The following is a 22788-nucleotide window of genomic DNA, read 5'->3' on the forward strand; positions in this document are numbered from 1 at the left end:
GCGTTTCCTGGTTTATGAGGGACATGAACAAGCTAGTAGGTATCTAGAAGAAGGTGACCAGCATAGTGAGTGGTGTGTCAAGATCATGAGGAAACTCTAGGAGTTTGGTGTGTAAGACATTTAAGATGCAGGACTGTGTTTGAAAGTTCCATGTTGGAAGAGTCAAGAAACTCACACTATGTGGCTATAGAGGGAAGGGTGGGCATCAAGAGGTAAAGTTAAAGAGACAGATTTCAGTGAGAATATAACCACTTAACCCATGAGCTTGACCTGTGAATGAATGGCCTTCCTTTGAGTGGTGCATGGTTTAACCTTTGTCAGGCAGAGGTCATCTGAAGGTCTTTTCTTACTTAATTATCTAATAGTCTTTGAAATGTTTGTGCTTCCCAAAGAAGCCAATGTCTGTCATCATTGAACTTGAACATTATCCGTAATTTCCAGCATGGCTGGGAAAAAGATTCTGCAGTTCCCTTCACCTGTGGCCAAGACCCAGTTAGAGGGTGGGATATTCAAGATAGAGAGCAACATCTGCCCCTCTTGTGATCGTTTACACAAGGACTGTCCTCATCTTCAGAGAACCATATTCTCTTCACATTCTCATTTTTCAGTCACCATTATTCACATTCTGCTTTTGGAGAAGCCACATTTCGGAGCAGTGCTTGTGTCACTTGGCGGTTCCACAGTATTGCTGTGCAATAAGTACTCTCAAGCTCCAGCATGCAGAGTAGCTTTCTCTGACTCCTACTCAGGTTTCTTCAGATCAGCTGGGGTTGGGCTGCTGTTGCACATTCTGTTCCTTATCTCTTACCCTTTCCTTGGACCAGTGGGTTGCCGGGTTGTATTCTTCCCATGGCAAGGACAAGTAGAAGCGTACAGAGCTTCTTAAGGCCTCAGATCAGAAGTGGCATGCTATTACATCCTGTGGCATTCCACCAGAGGGGAATGACAAGGGATGGAAAAATGCACCCAACCTACCATAGTACTTAGGGTGGCTTCTGGATCATTGAACCTTTTTATTTGGTAGATTGCCCTACATCTTGGGGCCACCCTACCCTTCCACTTCACTTCTCCATCTGGAAATGATGCCTTGCATCTGACTACACGTGAGCATGGCAGGAAGAGGGTCTCATGTCCTGTGCTTAGGATGCTGAAGCAGCTTGGCCTCCAACCTGGTTTTCCTGTCTGCCTAACTATCTTCCAAGTCTGCTGTGTCACTTTCAATTCCATATAAATTTCCACCAGGCCTTTTCAAGACAGTGCTATTCATACCCCTTAAATAGGTGATGATGTGTCTCTATTTTAAATCTCACTGTGATGCATGTGAAAAGACAAAGGAACGTGTGTTTTCAAAATGAGTAACAGAAATGAGTTTGCCTCTGAGGAATGTCACAATCATTACCCTAAGGGGGGTTAGGGAACTTCTCAAGTGCAGCCACCATCTGGAAGGACTCCATTTTGAAAATCACAAAAAGACGTGCCCTGTGCTAAAGGGAACTTTAGTATATTTTTCCCTTATTAGATTTAAATGTATATCATAGCTGCAATTTTATTTTTAAAAAGACAGAGGGAAAAAAATAGTCAACCAAGCAACCTGCTCTTTTAAAAGATAAGAGAGAAGGAAAGTAAGCAGCCTCCTTCTATGAAAGAGGAAGGAAAATTAGAGACTGGATGTGAGGCAGGAGTGAAGGGAAGAGGGAGGAGGCAGAGGAAGCCGGTAAATAGAGGAACCATCAGGTGAAGCAGAGACTGGCAAATGTCCTAACTTCCAAAACGAGAAGTGGGACATCCCCATCAGTGATCCCCATCAGTGATCTCAGAGCACAGTTGATCTGCCCCTCTTCTCTTTCCTTGCTCTTGCAGACTTAGCCTCCTGTCTCTAACGTGTATCACCTGCAGGTTCGTTTCCTTCAAGCTGCAAGTCACCTTCATAACCTACATTCCAGGGAAAGACCACCTGCTACTATTCCCTGGGAGTAACGTTTCAGAAGATATCTTAGAACAGGGTTTTTTCCTTTCAACTGAGAACCAAAGGTTATATAATGATGACCAAGAAAAGTCAAATGTCATGTGTGAGGTTCCTAGGTGATGGATGTTTGTTTAAAAATAAAAGGAATCTGGCATTCTCACTGTCTAGGATTTCTGAGTTGGAATGGACGCTCAGAGTTGGGTTGACAGGGCCTCACATTTGTTCCTTGCCTGACTGTCTATGCCCTAAAGCTGGAAAGGCTACCCATTGGCCACAAGAAAGTAACCATAAGAGAGACCTGGACCCCAGCCTCATTCCCTGCCCATCTGTTTCTAACTTCCTCAGCATTTTCACTCTGTAACTCATTCCCTATTGCCAGTTTTGCCCTTGCCCTTGGTATGTACTTCCCCCACTGATGTGGCCCTTAGGCCCTTGGGTTGAGCAGGCTCCTCTGCAAGTCTAATCATGCCTCCAGGATATGGCTGCCCTTTATGATCACCTCCCTAGACTGTCCCTTTCCAGAAGACTTGATCAGCTATGCAATCCAAAGATGATCAACCTATTTTCATGGAGACATGAGAAAAATAGGCAGTTAGGTGTACCCCAGCCCTAATGCTAGATTTCTCAGCCTTTGAGTCAAGAGGACTGAAGACCCAGTCTTAGTCTAGGAGAATCCTCTTGGCTTGATGGACATCCTTTCTCCACCAAGTAGATCCACTCTTCCATTCCTTCAGCATCAGTGATGGAAGTTAGGGGTAGGGACTCATCTTCATTGTACATCAGTTCAAATATATTCCATCTGTGGCATCTCATTTCAGGAGACCACTGAATTTGCTTGTGGTAATCTGCCTTTCATGGAACTTTCAGAGACTTGAACAAGCCACCATGCACTATTAACGTAACTGGCTCAATGAATGAGTCTATTCCATCAATTAAGAAGGTTTTTCCGAAGGATTCTATTCTTCTATTTACTGCCAGATACCTTGTTTCCATAACTATTTTTAAATTATAACCAAATGTTCTTAGTTGGCATCCACTTAGAAGACAGCATAGTAAATGGGCTCATATTTTCTAAACAAATATTTAGCAAAACAGCTGGATTTCATTGCTTACAATTTCAAGTTGCTTACAGAGTTACTGCTTGAAGAATCATTTATTTTCAAACTGCCCAAGTGGCAACCACTGGGAAAAATAATAATGACTTTGTTTTAGATAAGCATCCCTAGAAGAGGGCCTGAGATAGAGAGCCTGTGAAAGCAATTTATTGTGGGGTGTGCCCTCAGGAGTGGGAGATTCAGATTCTGCTGTTCTCAGCAGAAGAGGCAGGGGAAGGAGCCAAGCACAGAAGTTGGAGTTGGCTTCAGACTGGTGCCACCCATTGGGAGCCCTGAGACAGATTGTTATCACCTAGTGGTGCCACCATGAGGTAAGGGGGCTGGCCTGTATCTCCTGTCACTCAGTCTTTAGAACAATTTCTTCTCTCCAAAAAGGAGCACTTGTGAGCCATTAGCAGTCACCCACAGTCACAGCATCAGCATGATAAACCAGATCTGGACAAGGTACCAGCAACATCACTACATCTGTAAATGTAGATGCAATATAAAAACATCCTCCACTACGAATGAATGTAAAATGTGGATGGACCTTGGCATTGTTGTACCAATAACATTGTGCTGCTTTCATGATAAAAGGGAATATGGTAATGTTACAATGTGAGGAAATACTACATTACACTGAGTCCAGGACCTTTCTGCTATGCTCTTGTTTGATCATTAGTATAACTGTTTCATGACCTGTTCTGACCTTATCTGATTGCCCAGAAAAGCCATAAACCATTGACCAAACCCTGAATGGAAAAAAAATGTGCCCACACACATATATACACATGTACATAAAACTAAAAAACCAAGACAGTGTTTGCTCACCAATGGAGTTGTCTCTTGGTGGGAAGGGCCAAACAAATCAAAGGAATTATTGAAAAGTAAATGTCAAATCTGTGTATTCTCAGAATAGAATTAAAACTCTGCAGTGCCATCAATCATTTAGCCAGACACTCGTTTTAGAAGCTGTGCAGCTTGTAGGTAAGAAAATACAAATGCTCTCTAGAACCTTTCTCTTAGGTTTCAAATAGATCCTTTCCTTTGGGCCATGGCATGTATCCATGTTAAAATGCAGTGCCAAGACCCCAGCACTTTGTCCAGGGATTGCTCACCTCTTTGTCTTCATGCTTCAAAGTAGCACTGACTTAACTGGTACTTTTCTATAGAGGACAGAACCATACTATAATGCCCTGTCCAACAGAGGTAACTTCTTTGTATTCTTTGCTCATCTGGCCCCCTTGAGAAGAATCCTGTTGACTTTAGCAACAGAACATCAGTATAACTAGAGCATAGGCACAGTAAGCAGCTGGTAACCCTCCCAGGGGAGGAATGTTTGCAGGATGTGGCAGCGTTTGGCTTGGAGAAGGCTCTGGGGAACATGGTCAGTATCCTCAAACAGCTAAAGGGATCTCATCCAGAAGAGGCTTTAAACTCACTCGGAGGCCCCCAAGGGTGCAATGATGGAAGACACTAAAAGGGAGAGCCTCTAAAACTAATTCCAGAAGCTCCACAGATTTGGGGAGGGGGGGGTTTCCACAATAAAGTATATGTTTGGGAAATGCTATACGCTGTATTCCCTTTGGATATCAATAGCCACATTAGCATCTTCAAGTTCTGCTCTTCTGAAAACAACTGAGTGTTATCAGTGGAGAACAGGCAGTGGAGCAAGTGGATTATAACTACAGTGCTCCAAAGATTCAGATGCAATGAAACGTCGGGACACCTGCACCCCAATGTTTCTATCAGCAATGGCCACAATAGCCAAACTGTGGAAGGAACCTCGGTGTCCATCGAAAGATGAATGGATAAAGAAGATGTGGTTTATGTATACAATGGAATATTACTCAGCAATTAGAAACGACAAATACCCACCATTTGCTTCAACGTGGATGGAACTGGAGGGTATTATGCTGAGTGAAATAAGTCAATCGGAGAAGGACAAACAGTGTATGTTCTCATTCATTTGGGGAATATGAATAATAGTGAAAGGGAATATAAAGGAAGGGAAAAGAAATGTTGGGAAATATCAGGAAGGGAGACAGAACATAAAGACTCCTAACTCGGGGAAACGAACTAGGGGTGGTAGAAGGGGAGGAGGGCGGGTCTTGGAGGGGAATGGGTGACGGGCACTGAGGTGGACACTTGACGGGATGAGCACTGGGTGTTTTTCTGTATGTTGGTAAATTAAACACCAATAAAAGTTAATTAAAAAAAAAATAACTACAGTGCTCTCTCTCCCAACATCTACTTTTCCCTAATTCCACTTGGCTGCTGCTGAACAGTTTTTGGCCTATATCTCTTTAGTGTACACAATTCAGAGAGCCTTTTCAATGCTCACAGAAGCAAATTCATTAAAGAGTTATTAAGACTTCAAGTCAGGTCCAGTGTTCTCAGGGAACATTGTACCCAGTGCCTTTCAAGTAAAGGGACATAAAATACTTTGAAGCTAGCATCTTCTCTTGGTTTCCTAAAATGTGATGCCTGCTACTACGTGCTAAGGATGTTAAGAAATCCCTCATGGGAAATTACTTACATAAAAAAGTAATCCACATTCCTTTCAGGAAATATGGAGCATAAATGGATGCTGGTGGACTCCAAGAAAGGAGGTTTCTTGGAGTCTCACACAGAAATAATGGAAGCAAGTAGAGGCTAGATGCTAGTGTTAGGCTCTGGGGCATCACATGGGACCTGCATGCCATTGCCTTGAAAATGTAAAGATCCTTAACCAGAGAAGCCAGGAGAGGAGGTGGAAAGGATGTTACCGTATACTTCACCGCCTTCCCTCAAACATCCTACTCCCTGGGGAAGGTCCTAATAGTGTTTTTGGAGCCAATTTTCATTGTGCTGGCATTTTGCCATTCCTTGTGGAGCATCGAAAGACTCTTCTTTCCTTATCTTCCTCTCCATGTATTCCAGAGACCCAGTTACAGTGCTTCCTTGAGTTCTTGAGTGACCACTTGTTTCTCTGAACTTTTCCTATCATGCCTCAAACAGACTTGACTTCAGTAAGCAACTTGAAGATGTGACCTGGTCTCATTTACGTGCTGGATGCCACAGCAGCTGGCATACACCCTGCACACACTGAGTATGTGGACAATGGTAGTTCATGGGTGGGAAAAAGACCCTTCTGCCATCAGATACCAACCAGCAGAAATAGAAGCTAATTAAAAACAAAATAGGGGGCTCGGGAGCGAGGCGGCGAGCGGACGAGCGCACTCGCGGGGTCTCCCGGCGGCCCAGAGTCGGTGGAATGGAGAGGAGAGCTGAGACTGGAAGGCTGAGCGGTTAAGATTGTGACCTTTATCCAGATGTGAATGGCTTACAGAAGAGATGAAATGTGGTCTGAGGGACGATATGACTATGAAAGACTTCCAAGAGAACGAATACCTCCTCGAAGTCACCCCAGTGATGGCTACCATAGAGTAGTTAATATTGTGCCAAAGAAACCACCACTGCTAGACAGACCTGGTGAAGGAAACTACAATAGATATTACAGTCATGTTGATTACCGAGAATATGACGAGGGCCGCAGTTTTTCTCATGATCGAAGAAGTGGTCCACCTCACAGAGGAGATGAATCTGGCTATAGGTGGACAAGAGATGATCATTCTGCAAGCCGACAGCCTGAGTACAGAGACATGAGAGATGGCTTTAGAAGAAAAAGTTTCTATTCTTCCCATTATGCGAGAGACCGGTCTCCTCATAAAAGAGACACTCCTTTTTTCAGAGAATCACCTGTAGGTCGAAAGGATTCTCCGCACAGCAGGTCTGGTTCCAGTGTCAGTAGTAGAAGCTACTCTCCAGAAAGAAGCAAAACATATTCTTTCCACCAATCTCAACATAGAAGTAAGGAGAGACCTGTTCAATCTTTGAAAACATCAAGAGACACTTCACCCTCAAGTTCTTCAGCAGTACCTTCATCAAAGATGTTAGACAAACCCAGTAGGCTAACTGAAAAGGAACTTGCCAAGGCTGCAAGCAAGTGGGCCGCTGAAAAGCTAGAGAAAGCAGATGAGAGTAACTTACCTGACATTGAGTATGAGGCAGGATCCACAGCACCATTGTTTATTGACCAGCCAGAGGAACCTGAGTCAAATGTAACAGATGGCCTAGAATTATTTGAAGACAGTCAACTAACTAGTCGCTCTAAAGCAATAGCATCAAAAACCAAAGAGATTGAGCAGGTTTACCGACAGGACTGTGAAACTTTCGGGATGGTTGTGAAAATGCTGATTGAAAAAGATCCTTCGTAAAAAAAAAAAAAGAAAGAAAAAGATCCTTCGTTAGAAAAGTCTATACAGTTTGCATTGAGACAAAATTTACATGAAATAGGTGAGCGGTGTGTTGAAGAACTCAAGCATTTCATTGCAGAGTATGATACCTCTAGTCAAGATTTTGGAGAGCCTTTTTAGAAAATTACTTGCTCAGGCAACAAAAAACGTTACTAGGTTGTTTTTTCCTGGATTGTGTAAATCCTTAATATATGGAATTTTTGTGATGAAGAGAAATACTTTGATTGCCGACTACATTTCCAATGTCAAATATCTAAAATAGTCAAAGGTATTTTAATTAGAATTTTAAAAATCTACATGTAGGGCCTCCTAATCCATACTTATCTTCCCCCCCCCCCAAAATGATGAAATAATTTTTCAAGCTTTGAAAAAGCAGTCCTGGAGAATAGCTCATGTTCTGTTGTCTTCTATAGTGTGCGATCATTTGTTTTGGTCACAAACAATTTGGTAATTTATAGGTTAGAGATCATTCCACTTAAAACATTTATATTTTGCATTTCATAGTCAGTGATACCATGTGAAAATGTTAGAATTCTGAGTTGTGATTTTATTAACTTGTTGCTTGCTTATTTTAGGCTTTGTAACTTTTAGTATGTTTAAATATCCAAATAAACTGAATACTTTAGCGTCTTATAGAATATTTGCTTTGAGACTCCCATTGTGATAAAATAGAGCACTTAAATCTCAGAAAGACCCCTTATAAAATCCTATTTTTCCAAGTAAATGAACTCAATGTCTTCTATTAAAATAATCCTAAAACTCCTGACCACTCTTCCAGATATAGGAGTCTTAAATAATATCATATAAGACCAAGAGAAGGGGCAATTTGAAGTGAAAGATGAGAGCTTTTCAAATGAAAATTTCTTTAAAAACTTCTAATTGAAAGAGAAAAATTTAGAATATGATGGAATAATGCAGTTTTTTTTTTCCCAAGGCCTATATTTTCAATCTCAAGAAGGAAGGTCATTGATAACATATCCATAATCAAACCATTTACAGATTATGCATTTGTTAATCTTCGTTTGTAGTTTTAACAAGATCTTTGTTCTGATGCCTTTTTTAGGGGTCCTTAGCCTTCAAAGGTGTTCTTTAAAGAAACAAAGGGTGGAATAGGCAGTAAAGTCCAGCACAGTACCCCTCCCCACGCAGTAGGTGGAAACAGTTCTCCATGAGCAAGCCGTCCAAATCACGGGGTAGTTAAAAATCTGACTGGGGCCATTAGGATATTCTACTCATTTCCTGATCCCCTTCCAGCTGGCCAGTGGCATTTAGCCAAAATATGTATTTCTGTGGCATTAGGAAACCTTAAAAATCATGCTTGTTATTACTACCCAGTTTCATTATCCTCCCATCCTCTTTCCATTTCCATTCTTTTCTCACTTGAATTCTGGTGTTATCTTTAGTGGCCTATATTGATAATATGTAAAGAGCTACCCCAGAAGAGCTAAAAATTATATTACAATTGGAAACAGCAGTATAAATGATTTTGGTGAATCCTATAATGGGTGCCTCAAAATATGTACTATGCTATTCCACAAATGTAAAAACTGCTTGAACACAATTATTTTCTTAAGTTTCCTATATGAGACTGCCTTGAACTCTTATTTTTGCCATTTAGATATTGAACATAAGCTAAAACTAAACCCCATACAGCATCTCTGGTAGTCTTCCCTAATTATGAACAGTGATTTTATTTGTTACCCACTTTAGAAAGACTAAGAAAGTACTGATACGGTTTCTCCCGTACCCCTTTGTTTTTCTTTTCCTTAAAAATTCTGATTCTAGGATTCAATTCCTTTAGTCAAGATATCAAAGTTTAAAAATAAAAGTTAAGAAACTACCATCAAGGCAAAGGAGTTGTTCATTTTGCTGAAATTCATTAAACTAGAAATTCATTCAACTAGAGGTTTTACTTATGGACTCATTTAAATGTAGGTTCAACTGATAATTTCTTCTCTCCTTCCCCCAAATTACATTCAACACTTAAAGCTGTTTATAGCTTGCCATCAGCATTATTCTGGTAGGCTTGTCAGTGTTAAATCTGTTTGCTTTTTAAAGACCGATTTTAGGATAGTTGAATTCAGATGTGTACCAGACTGTGTATTTTGCAAAATGTTCTTGATTAAAGAAATTTGTTTGTAAATTATCCATTGTTTTGGAGTATGCCCAATTGATATGATAAATGTTTCATTGTCTTACCATAAAGCTTTGACTGTCAACAGGAGGAAAGCAGATATTGTGAAGCTTTTTGTGAATTTTAAAAGTGTAAAATAAAGCAACCAGGTTTAAATAAAAAAAAAAAATAGGGTAAGAACATGGAAAATACATCATCCCTCTGAAAATTCTTCCCAGGTATATTAAGGCTCCAGCCTGCCTAAAAGGAAGCTTGACACAGAAGCCCAATTTCGTCCTCTGATCTTCCTCTTCATTTCCCCTTTGCACTGCATATTATAACACAAAGTTTTTCAGCACACAAAGGGTCATAACAGGGATGTCTTCACTTCCAATTATATCCATTTCCAAATGCAGTGCCATACCACTCTGTTTAATACTTGTTTCCTGAACTCCCACTGTTACTGTAATACTTCCACCTTAGTTGTTTTTTTTTTTTTTAATATTTGCCTTTATCTACTTTTGACGTTAAACCTTTTCACTCATGTTATCTAAGTGCTGTTTTTGCCCTTAGGTTTTAGATTGTAGTCTAGATTTCTTTTTTTCTCCAACCTGAATTTTTATCCTTGAATGGAAGAGATTTATGGATTTGCATTCATTGTTATGAGTGAAATGTTTGGCTCTCCTTCTATTACTATGTCATTTTTATTTTGTGTTTTCTGTTTCCTTCTATTTCGTGTGTGTATGTGTGCATGTGTTAATCATGTGTGGTTTGTGTGTTATTTCCTTTTATAACCCCCTGTGTTTGGGAAGATATATAATATACTCTTCTCCTAATGATTAACTCTGAGGTTTCACAGAACACTCTTTATTATACATTTCTCAAGTTATTTAAAGTAAAAAATCTGGTATTTTGCTTTCTCTGTTATTCCACATAACTTACCAAACTTTTTGAAAGATTATTTATTTTAGAGACAGCATGGGGAATGGGGAGGAAAAGAGGGATAGGGAGAGAGAAACCCGACCAGACTCCTTGCTGAGTACAGAACCTGGCACAGGGCTCAATCTCATGACTCGGAGACCACAACACCTAACCAACTGTACCACCCAAGTACCCCATAACTTACCAAACTTTTAATCCTGAGCACCAAGCCTGGCAGCCATCCTGTAAAATTAATTCCCAAGTTTGTCACTCTTGTCAGTTCAGACATTTATTGTTATTCCCATATTTTGCAAGTCAGACTTTTGAGAATAAATGCTAAGATATATGTGTATTTTATAATAAAATGTATACATCTATTTAGAAATTTCTAAATTTAACTGATTTCAGTATTTACTACCTGTCCTATTGTTACATATCATCTCCATTCATAAGCTTTTGTTTTTATTCGTTTCTCAGCTGATCAGTATATACTTTCAGTTCCAAAGGCATAAGGGAGTGAATTGCCATGGGCCCCACTTGCTTGGCTAATGAATCTCTTGAAGATTGGAGCAGATTGGTGAGCAACTCAGGGCTTCTTGCGGTTTCCACAAAATGTCCCTCAGCCATGTCCTGTGGCTTTGTCTCCCTGCCTCCTCTGCTTCCACTAAAGCTAGAAGTACACTCTTCCCTTTCCTATTAGTCTGTGAAGTCCAAAGATCTGGGAACTACTTTATGATAGTAATTAGATTATCTGTAGTGGCAGTTCTGTCCAGTACCACCTCTAATAAGGACTTTGATGGTGAAATTGTATTTCTTGCTTCCCCACGAACTCTTACAGGGTTTTCTTTGGTTTTGTTTTCTTATTTATTCTCTTGACTCCTTTATCATAATAGCTGGCTCTCTTGTATTTTGCTGTCAACCCAAAGCAAATGCTTTCTATAATTGTCTTTTGTTTAATATAGTATAACTCTCAAAAATATGTCTTTCCCTATAGTATCCTTGAAAGGAGACAGTTATATAATGTGGTCATATTCTTTGGCAAAGGGCAAGTGTGACAGCATAACCTGCAGAGGAGAGAGGCTGTGGTGTGTGTGTTCTCTGCAGCATCCTCAGCACCAAGCCTGGCAGCCATCCTGTAGGTTTGGCTCAGTGTGAATTTACTGAATGAATGAATGAACAGATAAATGAGTCCTCAACCAATAAGAAATAGTATTATGAAAATTATAACTATAAACATTTTTGTTATACACAAAGCAAAATATTCAGAAGAAGGTAAAACTGTAGGTAATCTCAATAGACACTGAGCACCAATTATGTGCCAGGACCTATGCTGATACCTAGCATCTTCATCAATTCAAGTGAGGAGCCTGGGAGGTAGCAAAGGAAAGGGGATGGAAGTCATCCAGAAACTGGAAGAATTGAGAAGGAGCTCCTGCAACTTTTAGTTGGAGATGCATTAGGCCTCTTTCCATGACCAGAGTGTGGCGTTTAGTGGACAGGGTGGGTTTAACAGGCCTTACAGTGCTCTCACTGGCCTTCCAGGGCCACCCATCTGGATAACCCAACTAGGATGTCCTAAAGCCAGATCACCATTGGGAGAATATCTGAACCCCATATGGGGACCAGTTTGGGGAAGCTAGAGGAACTGTCAGAGTCTAGTTTGTCTAGACATAAGTATGATGTTGGTCATACCTATGCATATTTTCCTAAATCTACTTTTCATAATGTACATAGAAGCTGGTATTACGAAGATATGGAGTTGCCTCCCTCCTCTACCCCATGCTTAAACATCTCCTGACTAGTAAGAATAAGAAAGGGACCAATAGTAAAAGAGAATCTTTCGTTGTTTTTTTTTTTTTTTAAAGATCTCATTTATTTACTTGGGAGAGAGAAAACAAGTGAGAGAGAAAGAGAGAGAGAGCATGAACATGAGTGGGGGAAGGGGCAGAGGAAGAGGGAGAAGCAGACTCTTCACTAAGCAGAGAGCCTGACACGGGGCTCAATCCCAGAACCAACTGAGCCACTCAGGTGCCCCGGGAGAATCTTTATACACATAAAGGTCTCCAGAAAATAAAAATTTCTCAAGTGCCAGACACTGCCACTGTTTAATTAGTGTTAAAAAGAAAATGGGAGATTTTATTCCTGCAAACTGTTATTTTACTAGTGATGGACCAAAGTCTCAAATGCTACAATTTTGGGGAAAGTCAGCCAAAGGACAGAGAATATCCCTCTTAAATTATAGATCATGATGTTTGCAAATACTTTGGTGATTTCTTGAATCATGGCATAGCAATGATCCCTGAGAAGAGTAACGTTTTTTGTGCCCCAAAGAAGAGATTTGTATTATAGAAGCCTTTTAAGATCATAACATAGCAGAAAGAAAGGGTAACAGAGGACAGAATTTTCCTTGCATAAATAACCCACCCTAGAGGGGAGAATGATAATTTCTAGTGGTCTTTTGCTCAATTTTTAGTTGTTCCCTAATAGATCACCAGCTAGGTATTGTAATATATAGTAATATATTCATAGCAAATATATTCTGAATATATGTGTCTCTGTGTTCTTGCAAGACCCACTGTGCTTCATACATTTTCTCCTTCTCCCATCCACCAAGAAATAAAAAAACAAAAATTTAAAGGCACCCGGAGCAGAAGGAAGGAAGAATCTTCCAAGGCAGAGTTTGAGCAGTCAGAAAGTGAACACTGCCGTGAATCCTGGCTACACTGTGAGAATTTTCTAAACTTGAAGCTGCAAAACTTTTTCCTAACTGTGATATTGCTGATTCATGCCTGTCTGCTAGAGATTCAGACCCAGTCATGACAGACAAATAAAGAGAAGCCACCTGCCCTTGGACCGATTCTTAATTAAGTGTTTGGAGGCTAGGGAACCACAGGAACAGGCCATCTGCAATTGTGAACACAGGAGATGCAAACCTGTGGGAAAATGTGTATCCTGCACTTCCATTCAGCTGCCTTAATGGAGAATGCCCCACTGACCTACTTTAGAATGGCCTCGTTGGTTGGGCAGCCACAGTGGATACCACATCATAAAATGACAGAACTAGGCTGGTACGAAAATACAGGACAGCTCTTTGTGTGTGTGGGGGGGTGGGGGTGGGGGCTCAAAGCATCAGGCATGGTGTAAATATGTGTGTGTGTGCATGCGTGTTTATGGGAGACACCTATGCACTGTGACCCAGCTACTAAGGACTGCAGTTGGGAGTTGGTGGGCAAGGTGGAGAGAAATATATAGCTAAATGCTACCAAAGCATTTTCTTTGTAGCTTATCAAACACTGCCTGGTTGCTGAAGGAGAAAAAAACAAAGTATATTCTATCACATGCTAAGCTTACCTGAAAAGAAAATCCAAAAGCCTATTGTTACCCTTTACTCCACACCCCAACCACATGACAACAAACAAAAGTGTGAGTGTACACATGTGCCCACCACACTTACCCTCACACCTTCAGTCAGGGTAATGTGTACCTCCATTGCCAGAGCAAAGACAATGTTTAAAGGATTCACATCACTTCAGCCTGTCCACGATACCCAAGCACCACCTTTACCCTGTTCTAATGGCATAAAGAGAAATAACAAGACTTACTCATTAAAACTGAGGAGGGACAGTGAACCAGCCTGACTCTCTTTGATCCAGAAGGCCTACATCACTTTGTAGGAGGTCAGCCTGATATCCCTGTTGGAAAAGGGCATTTCAAGGAATATTTTCTGAGCATCCACTCTCTTATTTTAAAAATAGAAACAAAAATGCCAAACTGGTAGATTTGGTATAAAGATTAAATGAGACCATATCCAAAAGCAGTAGTGTCCTCTTATAGTAACTTTCCTTGCTTCTCCCTGCTTCCTGTCTTGCCACCCCAGGGAACATGAGCTGCTGCCTGCCTACCTTCTCTCCAGAGGCCCAGTTTCTCACTTTGACTGCCAGAATTTGGCTGCCCAGATGCCTTGGCAATGCCAACATTAAATATGTCCACAGTGGCACAAAGCAGCTCCTTCCTCCATTAAATCTGCCACTTTACTGAGGACCTCTCCTGTTTGGACAGGTGGCACCTGCGTGCTCTCAGCTCCTGGCCAGAACCTCCAAGCCATCTTTGATTCCTCCCTGGCCCCTTCCCCCAGAAACCCCATACACGCACATGCTCTGTGACACCTCTATGGTCAAGTCAGGCCCTCCTCTCTCTCCCACTGCTCCCACCCCAGCCCAGGATTCATCCAGCACATCTCACATCAACCATTTCAAGAACTACCTCGGTTATGTTCCTTCTATCCATCTCTACCTACCTCATCTACTTCACACTCTGCTGCTAAACCTCATCTGACAGCAAACTGACATCAAATTACTGTTTTTCTCAGGAATGCTTCACATCTCATCTCCTAAAGAATTACACTCAAGCTGCTCTGACTTGACACTTACTCTAAAACCTCCACTAGCCAATAAAGGCAAAGAAGCAAGGGCTTTGTCCCATCAGGTTTGTAGATAGTGAAACCTTGTTCAGGATCAGTGGCTCCAGGGAACACCTGTAAGTGATTATTGCAAACAAGCTCAAAATGCAGACCTGCAGCAGAGAGCAGGAGAGGCAAAATGGTGCAGAGGAGTCTGGTGGATGTTGCATTCTGGCTCTGCACTTAGCAGATAGAGTGGCCTCAGACAGCTGATGGACCTTCTCTCAATCCCAGTATCTTTCAAGCAGGATTGAAAATTACAATGCCTATCTGTTTCTTGGAATTTACTGATAACTGCCTAGAATGACACATGTGAATATTCTTTGTGGACCATAAAACTGAAAAACCTGTCACTATTTTATTAAGGCCATCTTTATGTTCAAAAGGTTGTGATATTAATAGTATACCAAATTCCAAGACAAGCACTTTAGTGATGGAGAGGAGGAGAATCTAAACTGGCCAATCCATTCTTGGGGGGCCTACGGGGAAATATAAAAACTCAAGCCTTAAGCTAGAACAGTTCTGAAGAAAGCAAATGTGACTGTAAAAACTGCAGACCCCAGACAAAGAAGAAGACAGAGCAGCAGCGATTATCCATACTATGGTCAGGGGTATCAAGTTCAAATAGTTTCCAAATGGTCATGGGAAAGTGATCATTGAGGAGGATGTCTTCTCTCAAAATTTTAAGCCAAGTACATACGTAACAGAAAGACAGCTTGGTGGCCATGGTATTACGGTGTGAACTAATGACCCAGAGGGCAAAGTCTATGAACTCCAAACACAGATCCCTGAGCCAACCCAACTCCCGTTGCTATTTTTAAAGCTCAGTGCGGGTGAGGGGCGGGGGAAGTAGGGAGAGTTTTTCCACTAACAGTCAGGAACCGAAATAGGAAAGATCAACAGAAGCATTTATAAACAATGAATGCCATTAATTTTTTTATGCTAAGAGGGGGTTGGAAAGATGTAGTGTAGCAAGGAGTGGGGAATATAGGCAGGGGAAAATGGCCCAGGGGTCTTCCCATTTTTGGCCCCTTCTGCTTGCTTGATGGCATTTCAAGTCACTGGTGAATTACTCTATTAGTGAGTTTCCCGGAAAACTTGGAAACCATCTTGCTCAAGTGAAGTTGGGGAGAGATAGGATGGGTTATTTTTAATCAAGGTCTAATGACTAGAGTTCAACTGTGATGGAAAGTATGTTCCCTTTTTTCCCATTCAGCAGAAAACTTTCTAAGTATTGAGTGATATCTAAAGTTTGGGAGCAGTTTAAACTGTCTTGCTCTAGGTCCAAAGCTCGAGCTCTTTCTAGTACACCATATTATGAGGATAGTGACAGGCAACCTACGGCTCTTTGGGGGATGGTGAGAAAGAATTGTAAGTTCAGGTTTGGGCTATGTCTGCCTAACTTCCCAGCATGGTAGGACAAGAACATTAGAACAGGAGGCTAGACACAAACAGTTCAATACCAGCTCTGCTGTGAAGGAGCAGGGTAGTGTTTATCAGATCACTTTGTTTCTTTAAGCCTGTCCCTTGATCTATAAAATGAGAGAGTTGGCTAGATCAGGGAGGATGGTGCACATTGGTTTCTATACTATAATTGATTGGGGGTGATTGCCCAGAGAAACTTCTAAAGCTGCACTATTAGCTCAGTGAGAAAATTATTGTGATTGATCAGTGGTATCTGCCAAGTATACAAAATGAAGAGCTTCTTCAGTACATATATGACATATGTGCCATCTGTAGGCTACTGATCTTAAAGGCGGGACTTCTCACAAATTGAATATGCATGCAGATCACCTGGAAGTCTTGGTGAAATGCATATCCTGATTTAGCGGGTCTGGTTGGAAGCCTAAGATTCTGCATTCCTCACAGGGTCTCAGGTAATGCCATTCATGCTGATCTGTGGGCCTCACTTTGAGTTGCAAGGCACTAAGGGATCTCCCTGACTAAATTTTGTGAGACTCTTAACTCAGCAAGCACCAAGACTTAACCAGAAGGCCTTGCTGTAGGTACCTGGGAAAGAGAAATGAGATACAGAGATAGAGAAAAGAGCTCATCTTAAATTTTCACAAGATTTCTAACATTTTCTCTTGCATAAAAACTCATCTTTCTTTCTTTCCATAGATACTTTATAAACATGGGAAGCTTAATAAATATTTGGATATTTGGGGATACATATACACATGTAAATACATACACCGGTACATATAAAACATTTCAGGAAAACCCAGCTGAGGGAATGACAATTCTACCTGAGGAGGAAGAGGTCAAGGAAAATTCCATAAAGAATGTGGCTTTTGAGGCGGGCATTGAAGGATGAATAAGAGTTTGCCACTTCCTACCAAACTCATTATAATTCTTAAATCTCCCCATGAAGTACAAAGAGCCAAAGTATGCCACATTTTCTTTAAAAAAAAAAAAAAGTAATAGAGTTAACTCTTAATTTCTTGGAAACTGATGATAAAGCCACAGATTTGTCCAGGTTAACCACTGCCTGTATGTTCTTCTGGTAGACTTCTCATATGGGAGGTATCAAAAAAGCAAACCAGGTGGTTACACTACTTGGCTTTTGTCTGAAAGGGTGTTTGAAGACTTCTGAACCAGTTCATCCTTTTATCCCTGATTTTCAAATGTGGTGGATCAAAGATCTGGTATCACGATGCAACCAGAAAATACAGCTAAAAGATTTCAGTCAAACGTAGTTGATTAAGGGGAAGAAATAAATAAGCAGAGGACACCAGCCAGAGATGCAATGTCAAGTATGGATTAAGTCAGATCTACTTTAGGATTCCAGCCCTACCACTTACTAGCTATATAGACTTGGGTAAATTGTTTAAACTCTCTGATCCTTAGTTTTCCATCTGTTAAGTGTAGAACAATAACTTCAAGGGACTGTTGTGTTACAAAGAACATATAGGAAGAACCTAATTCTTGGTGATTCTGAGCACAGTCTGTGTATTGAGGAGCCCTGATCATAGTTTTCAGCGTGTCAGGAGAAAATGAGTAGCTCAGTGTGCAGGAAGTAAGAGGGAATTTGTAATCAGGATAACTTGGTTCAGACCTCCTCTCTGCACCCTAGTCTCTATGTGACCTTAGACCAAGGATTTCCCTCCCCAAGAGTTTTGTTCTCCTCAGCTAAAAAAAGAAGCCTGAAAATAATTGTCGCCTTTCTCCGGTGGTTCTCAAACAGGGGGCGAATTTCCTCCCAGGTAGGGTTTCAGGATTTAGCAAATAAAAAGATAGGACGTCCAGTTAAATTTGAATTTCAGAAAAACAACCAATATCTTTTTAGTGTGTGTCACAAGCAATATTTGGGACACAGTTATCTCATGCAATATTTGGGATATTCTTATATTTTAAAAAAATTTATCTTAAATTAAAATTTAACTGGACTTTCTCTGTATTTTATCTAGTAACCTTATCTCCAGGGACATTTGAGAATGCATGCTGTTGTTTTTGGTTGTCACAATTCTGGACAAAGGGTGCTATTGGCAGCAGGCAGTTAGAGGCTGGGAATGCTGCTAACTATGCTACAGGCACAGGAAATACCATTACACACATACACAGAGAAAGAATTATCAGTCTGCAAATATCACTAGGGCAGAGACTGAAAAACTCTGCTCAGAAAACTTGGATTAAAAAAAAAAAGCCTTTGAAGGGTGCTTGGGTGGCTCAGTCAATTAAGCGTCTACCTCTTGATTTTAGCTCAGGTCATGATCTCAGGGTCATGAGATCAAACCCAAGTGAGACTCAACCCTCAGCAGGGAGTTTGCTGAAGATTCTTTCTCTCAGTCTGCCTCTGCTCCTACCCCTATTCCCACTCATGCACGTGTATGCTCGCTCTCTCTCTCTCTCTCTCTCTCTAGCACTCTCATCCCTCCTACCCCCAAAAAAGACTTTGGAAAGCAATGAAAGCCATCCACTAAATGTTGGGGGGGGGGAGGGGAAGAGGAGCTGGGTTGAGGTGGGGGTATGGGCACTTTTCCCTTGCCAGCCAGAGGTAATTGAGATGGAACAATCTATCAAGTCTATTACAGAATGTGCTTTGAGGAATTAGAAGGAAGGCCCCACTGGAAGGATGTTGTTCCAAGAAAGAAAAACAAAGCTTGCTGTGCATGTCAGCATACACAGGGCATGCAGTGCAGGGGCAAGTGTGCAGCCAGGGCTTTGCTGAGCTGGCAGGGCTTGGCATCCAGGACAACCCTCTCCACACTACCGGAGGCCAAGGTCATGGTGAGTGGAGATGGGGGACAATTGCCACCACCTTGTTTTTCCCAAGCTATCAGACCCCTGACCCCAACCACAGATCCCCCACAGTGGGAACTCCCAAAACCAAACCACCTGGGTGATTCTTCTCATCTCAACATGTCCTTATTTCAAAACTATGTAATATCTTATTTCTCATTACAAAATGGAAATGTACTGCCTATAGAAAATGAGAAAATACAAATAAACAAAAACAGGAACTAAAAAGCATTTATAATTCTACCACCCAGATAGAAATACTATTAATGTCTTGCTTATTCCCTACCAGGCTTTTTTACATCCATGTGTGTTATGTAAATTTCAAATGAGGGTTTTCTAAAGTTCTGGTGTATTACACTAATTTTGATGCTTTAACATTATACTGTGAGCATTATGTTACATCAATCATTATTAAATAAAAAAATTGTCTCAGTAGCCAAAGCATATTTTGATTATGGGTTTACTAGGCTTTTATTAACTAGTTCCCTTACTCTGTGATATTTTAGTTATTTCCTGTTTTGTGATATTCACAAAACAATGGCAAGCATCCTTGTAGTTAAATATTTGCAAACATATTTCATTATCTTTTAAGACCACTTCTGAGACTGAAATTGCTATAGCAAAAAATCATCTGTTTAAATTTTTTGGTGCATGCTCCCAAATTAACCAGACAGCAGTGCTACCATTTCCCCTTCTAGCAGCTTTGTGTGGCAGTGCCCACATCCAAGCACTAATGGTTTTCTTTTTCATTTTTTTTATCTTTGCACATTTGATAGGGGGAAAATGGAATCTTGCTATTTTTATTTCTTTAGTTCTTTGATTGCTAATTAAGACTGCCACTTAAATTCTTAACTTTTAATTCCATTTCTTTTATAAGCTGTCGGGTTATGTTCTTGGATCATATATCTTTTGGCTTATTTATCTTTTCCTTTTAATTGATAAGAAATGTTCATCAATCCCATATAATACAGTATAATATTCTGAATTTTATAAGGCAAATATTTGCCCCAATTTATCTGCTTTTCAGGGTTTTTTATTAGTGAGCATATTTTAATGTAATCAAATTTATCAATTTTCTGGTATATTGTTTTCTCATAATATCATACTGAGAAAGAGCTTCTCTATTCAAGTATAAATAAGTTAGTATTTATATGTTTTCAATAATTTAATAGTTTCAACTTTTTAGAAGTTTTATATTTATTTTAGAGAGAGAGTAAGAGCAAGAGGGGCAGAGGGAGAGGGAAAGAGAGAATCTCAACCAGATTCCCAGCTAAGCAGGGAGCCCAATGCATAGGACTCAATCTCATGACCCTGAGATCATGACTTGAGTCGAAATCAAGAGTGGGATGTTTAACCAACTGAGCCACCCAGGTGCCCCTAATAGTTTCAACTTTTATGTAAATTCCTTAACACATCCAAACTTTATTTCAGATTATGTTATGAATTAAGAATCTGGTCTTTTTCCCCAAATAATTCACCAAGAGTTTCACCAAAATTTGTTGACTAATCCCTCTTTTCACTGCTGATTCAAAAGTCACTTATATCAATCATTAAATTTTTAAAGATACTTAAGTATTTTTTTTGTTTTCAATTCACTTTATTGGTTATTTTGTTTGTTTGCTCAAAACTATGTAGTATCACCAGTAGTTCTCTGGTTTAATTATTGTTGTGGGTTATCATATATTCTTTTTCAAAAATGTTTTCTATTCTCAAGCATTTATTCTTCAAGATTAATTTTAGAATCATGTTGTGAAGTCCCCCACCCAAATCCCACTGAGACTTCAACTGAAATTCTGGTGCATTTGCAAAACTATTTGGAGAAAATTTGGCATCCCTTCAACACATACTTTTTTCTTTTCTTATTTAATAATACCATGCTGAGTATTCATAACATCAGGCATCTTTGTCTTCTTTCAAACTTAAAAAGAATTCATTCAACAAGTACTTGAGGAGTATCTTGTCTCTACCAGGTTTTGTTCTAAGCACTTAGGATATAGCAATGAGTAAACCAAGAAAAGAAAAGATCTTGGTCCTTGTAAAGTTGACATTTTGGTTGGGGAGATGATGGATAGATGGATGGATGGATGGATGGATGGATGGATGGATGGATAGGTGCATTTTCTAATGTTATAAGTGATGTGGAAGGAAGAACGATGTAAAGCAAGTTGAGAAAGACCAAGAGTTCAGAGGCAAGGGACAGACTGCAGTATCAAAGGAGGTGGTCAGGGTAAGCTTGTTGAGATCACACCTAAGCAAGACTTGCGGAAGGTGAGAGAACTCTGAGGAAAGAGAATTCCTAGTGAAGGCAACAACTAGAGCTAAAGCTGAAGGCAGGAGTATGCCTGGGATGTTAAGTAACAGCTCTGTAGCCAGTGTGCAGTGGAGCAGAGTGAATGATGAGCAGAAGAAAAGAGGGCAGATATCTCGTGTAACTCTGTAGACCATTGCAAGACCTTTGACTTTTACTCTGTAATTATAGGACTTTAATTATATTTGCAAAAAGTTGCTTTAGCTGCTATGTGAAGAATAGTGGCTTCTAAGACTTTGGACGGATGGGGTAAGGACTGCAGCAGAGAGGACAGTCAGGAGGTTGTCACAGCCGTGCAAGTCAGAGATCCGGCAACAGCAGGAAGAACTGAGAAGGATCCAGATTCTTGACATATTTTGAAGGAAGTACCCAGCAGGATTTTCTGCATGTGGTCTGCATAAGGAAATTAGCAGACAGGGATGCTACTGCCAACAAAGTGTCTGGTCCAAGTAACTGGAAAAGTGGAGTTTCCATCAAGTGAAATGGGAAAACTGCAGGTCGAATAGGTTCTGGGGCATATGTAGAGAGAAAAAGATCACTAAATCTATTTGAGATGTGTTGAACTTTAAGAAGTTTGACATCCCAGTAGAAAAATGTCAAGTAGTCAGGTGTGTAAGTAGATTTGGAGTTTGAAGGACTTTTCTAGGTAAAAGATATAAATATTGGAGTTGTAAGCATGTAAGTAGTATTTAAGGAGGTAGGATTGGATGATATGACCAAGGGAGTAAGTACAGACAGAAAAGAGAAGACCAAGGACTGAGGTCTGGGTCCTTCCCATCTTAAAAAGTTGGGTAGAAGAGGGAAAAACAGCAAGACCAGGAAGAAGTGCCTAGTGTGGTAGAGATAAGCCCAGAGGATATGCCATCTTAGAAGCCAAGAAAGAAGATATTAAGGAGAATGATCAGCCTTATCAAATGCTACTACTGGCAGATGAATTATGGGATGAACTTTGACTTATGGATTTAGCCAGATGTTGGTGTCTGGTAATGATGAGAGCAGTTTACTGGTAAGAAGAGTTTCTAATGTTTCCTCATTAAGTTTCAGACAGACTTATTTCAGATGTGTATCCTTTATTATATTATAGAATATCCGTGTATCCCACCTTCACTAAGAGCTTAAATCAGAATGAGAAATCTATTTCTATGAATAATTGAATGAATAGCTATTTCTAATAATAAACTAGACTGTGTATAATGGGATATTCAGCCATATAAAGGAATGAAATACTCATACATGTGGATAAACCTTAAAACCAAACCAAGTGAGAGAACCCAGACACACAGGTCACAGACTGATGATCTTATACATAGGAAATAACAAGAATATGTAAATCAGTGGAGACATAAAGCAGATTGATGGTTTCTAGAAGTTGGGGTAGGGAAGAATG

The 22788-nt window shown here is 40.3% G+C and overlaps 2 protein-coding genes across 6 annotated transcripts in view; both read left to right on the forward strand.

Moving 5' to 3' along the window:
* Positions 1–22788, forward strand: part of STAC (SH3 and cysteine rich domain) — a 155065-nt gene that overhangs the window by 67689 nt on the left and 64588 nt on the right. The window lies entirely within an intron of this gene.
* Positions 6269–9661, forward strand: LOC121478916 (periphilin-1-like). 2 transcript variants are annotated; one of them, XM_041734392.1, is made up of 3 exons: positions 6269–6311; positions 6382–7311; positions 7345–9661. In XM_041734392.1, exons 2-3 carry the CDS (start codon positions 6402–6404, stop codon positions 7476–7478), a joined length of 1044 nt encoding a protein of 347 aa, XP_041590326.1. In that variant the 5' UTR covers positions 6269–6311; positions 6382–6401; the 3' UTR covers positions 7479–9661. The 2 variants fall into 2 exon arrangements, with proteins under 2 accessions (XP_041590326.1, XP_041590325.1); XM_041734391.1 differs by having other exon boundaries at positions 6382–7308; positions 7342–9661.

Source organism: Vulpes lagopus, chromosome 19, assembly GCF_018345385.1.
Source record: "Vulpes lagopus strain Blue_001 chromosome 19, ASM1834538v1, whole genome shotgun sequence".
Taxonomy (NCBI): domain Eukaryota; kingdom Metazoa; phylum Chordata; class Mammalia; order Carnivora; family Canidae; genus Vulpes; species Vulpes lagopus.

Excerpts from the sequence above, each read along its gene's own strand:
- LOC121478916 (XM_041734392.1), top strand. The coding sequence starts at position 6,402 with ATGTGGTCTGAGGGACGATATGACTATGAAAGACTTCCAAGAGAACGA. Across the intron at positions 7,312-7,344 it reads AATGCTGATTGAAAAAGATC|CTTCGTTAGAAAAGTCTATA; the intron begins CTTCGTAAAAAA and ends AAGAAAAAGATC.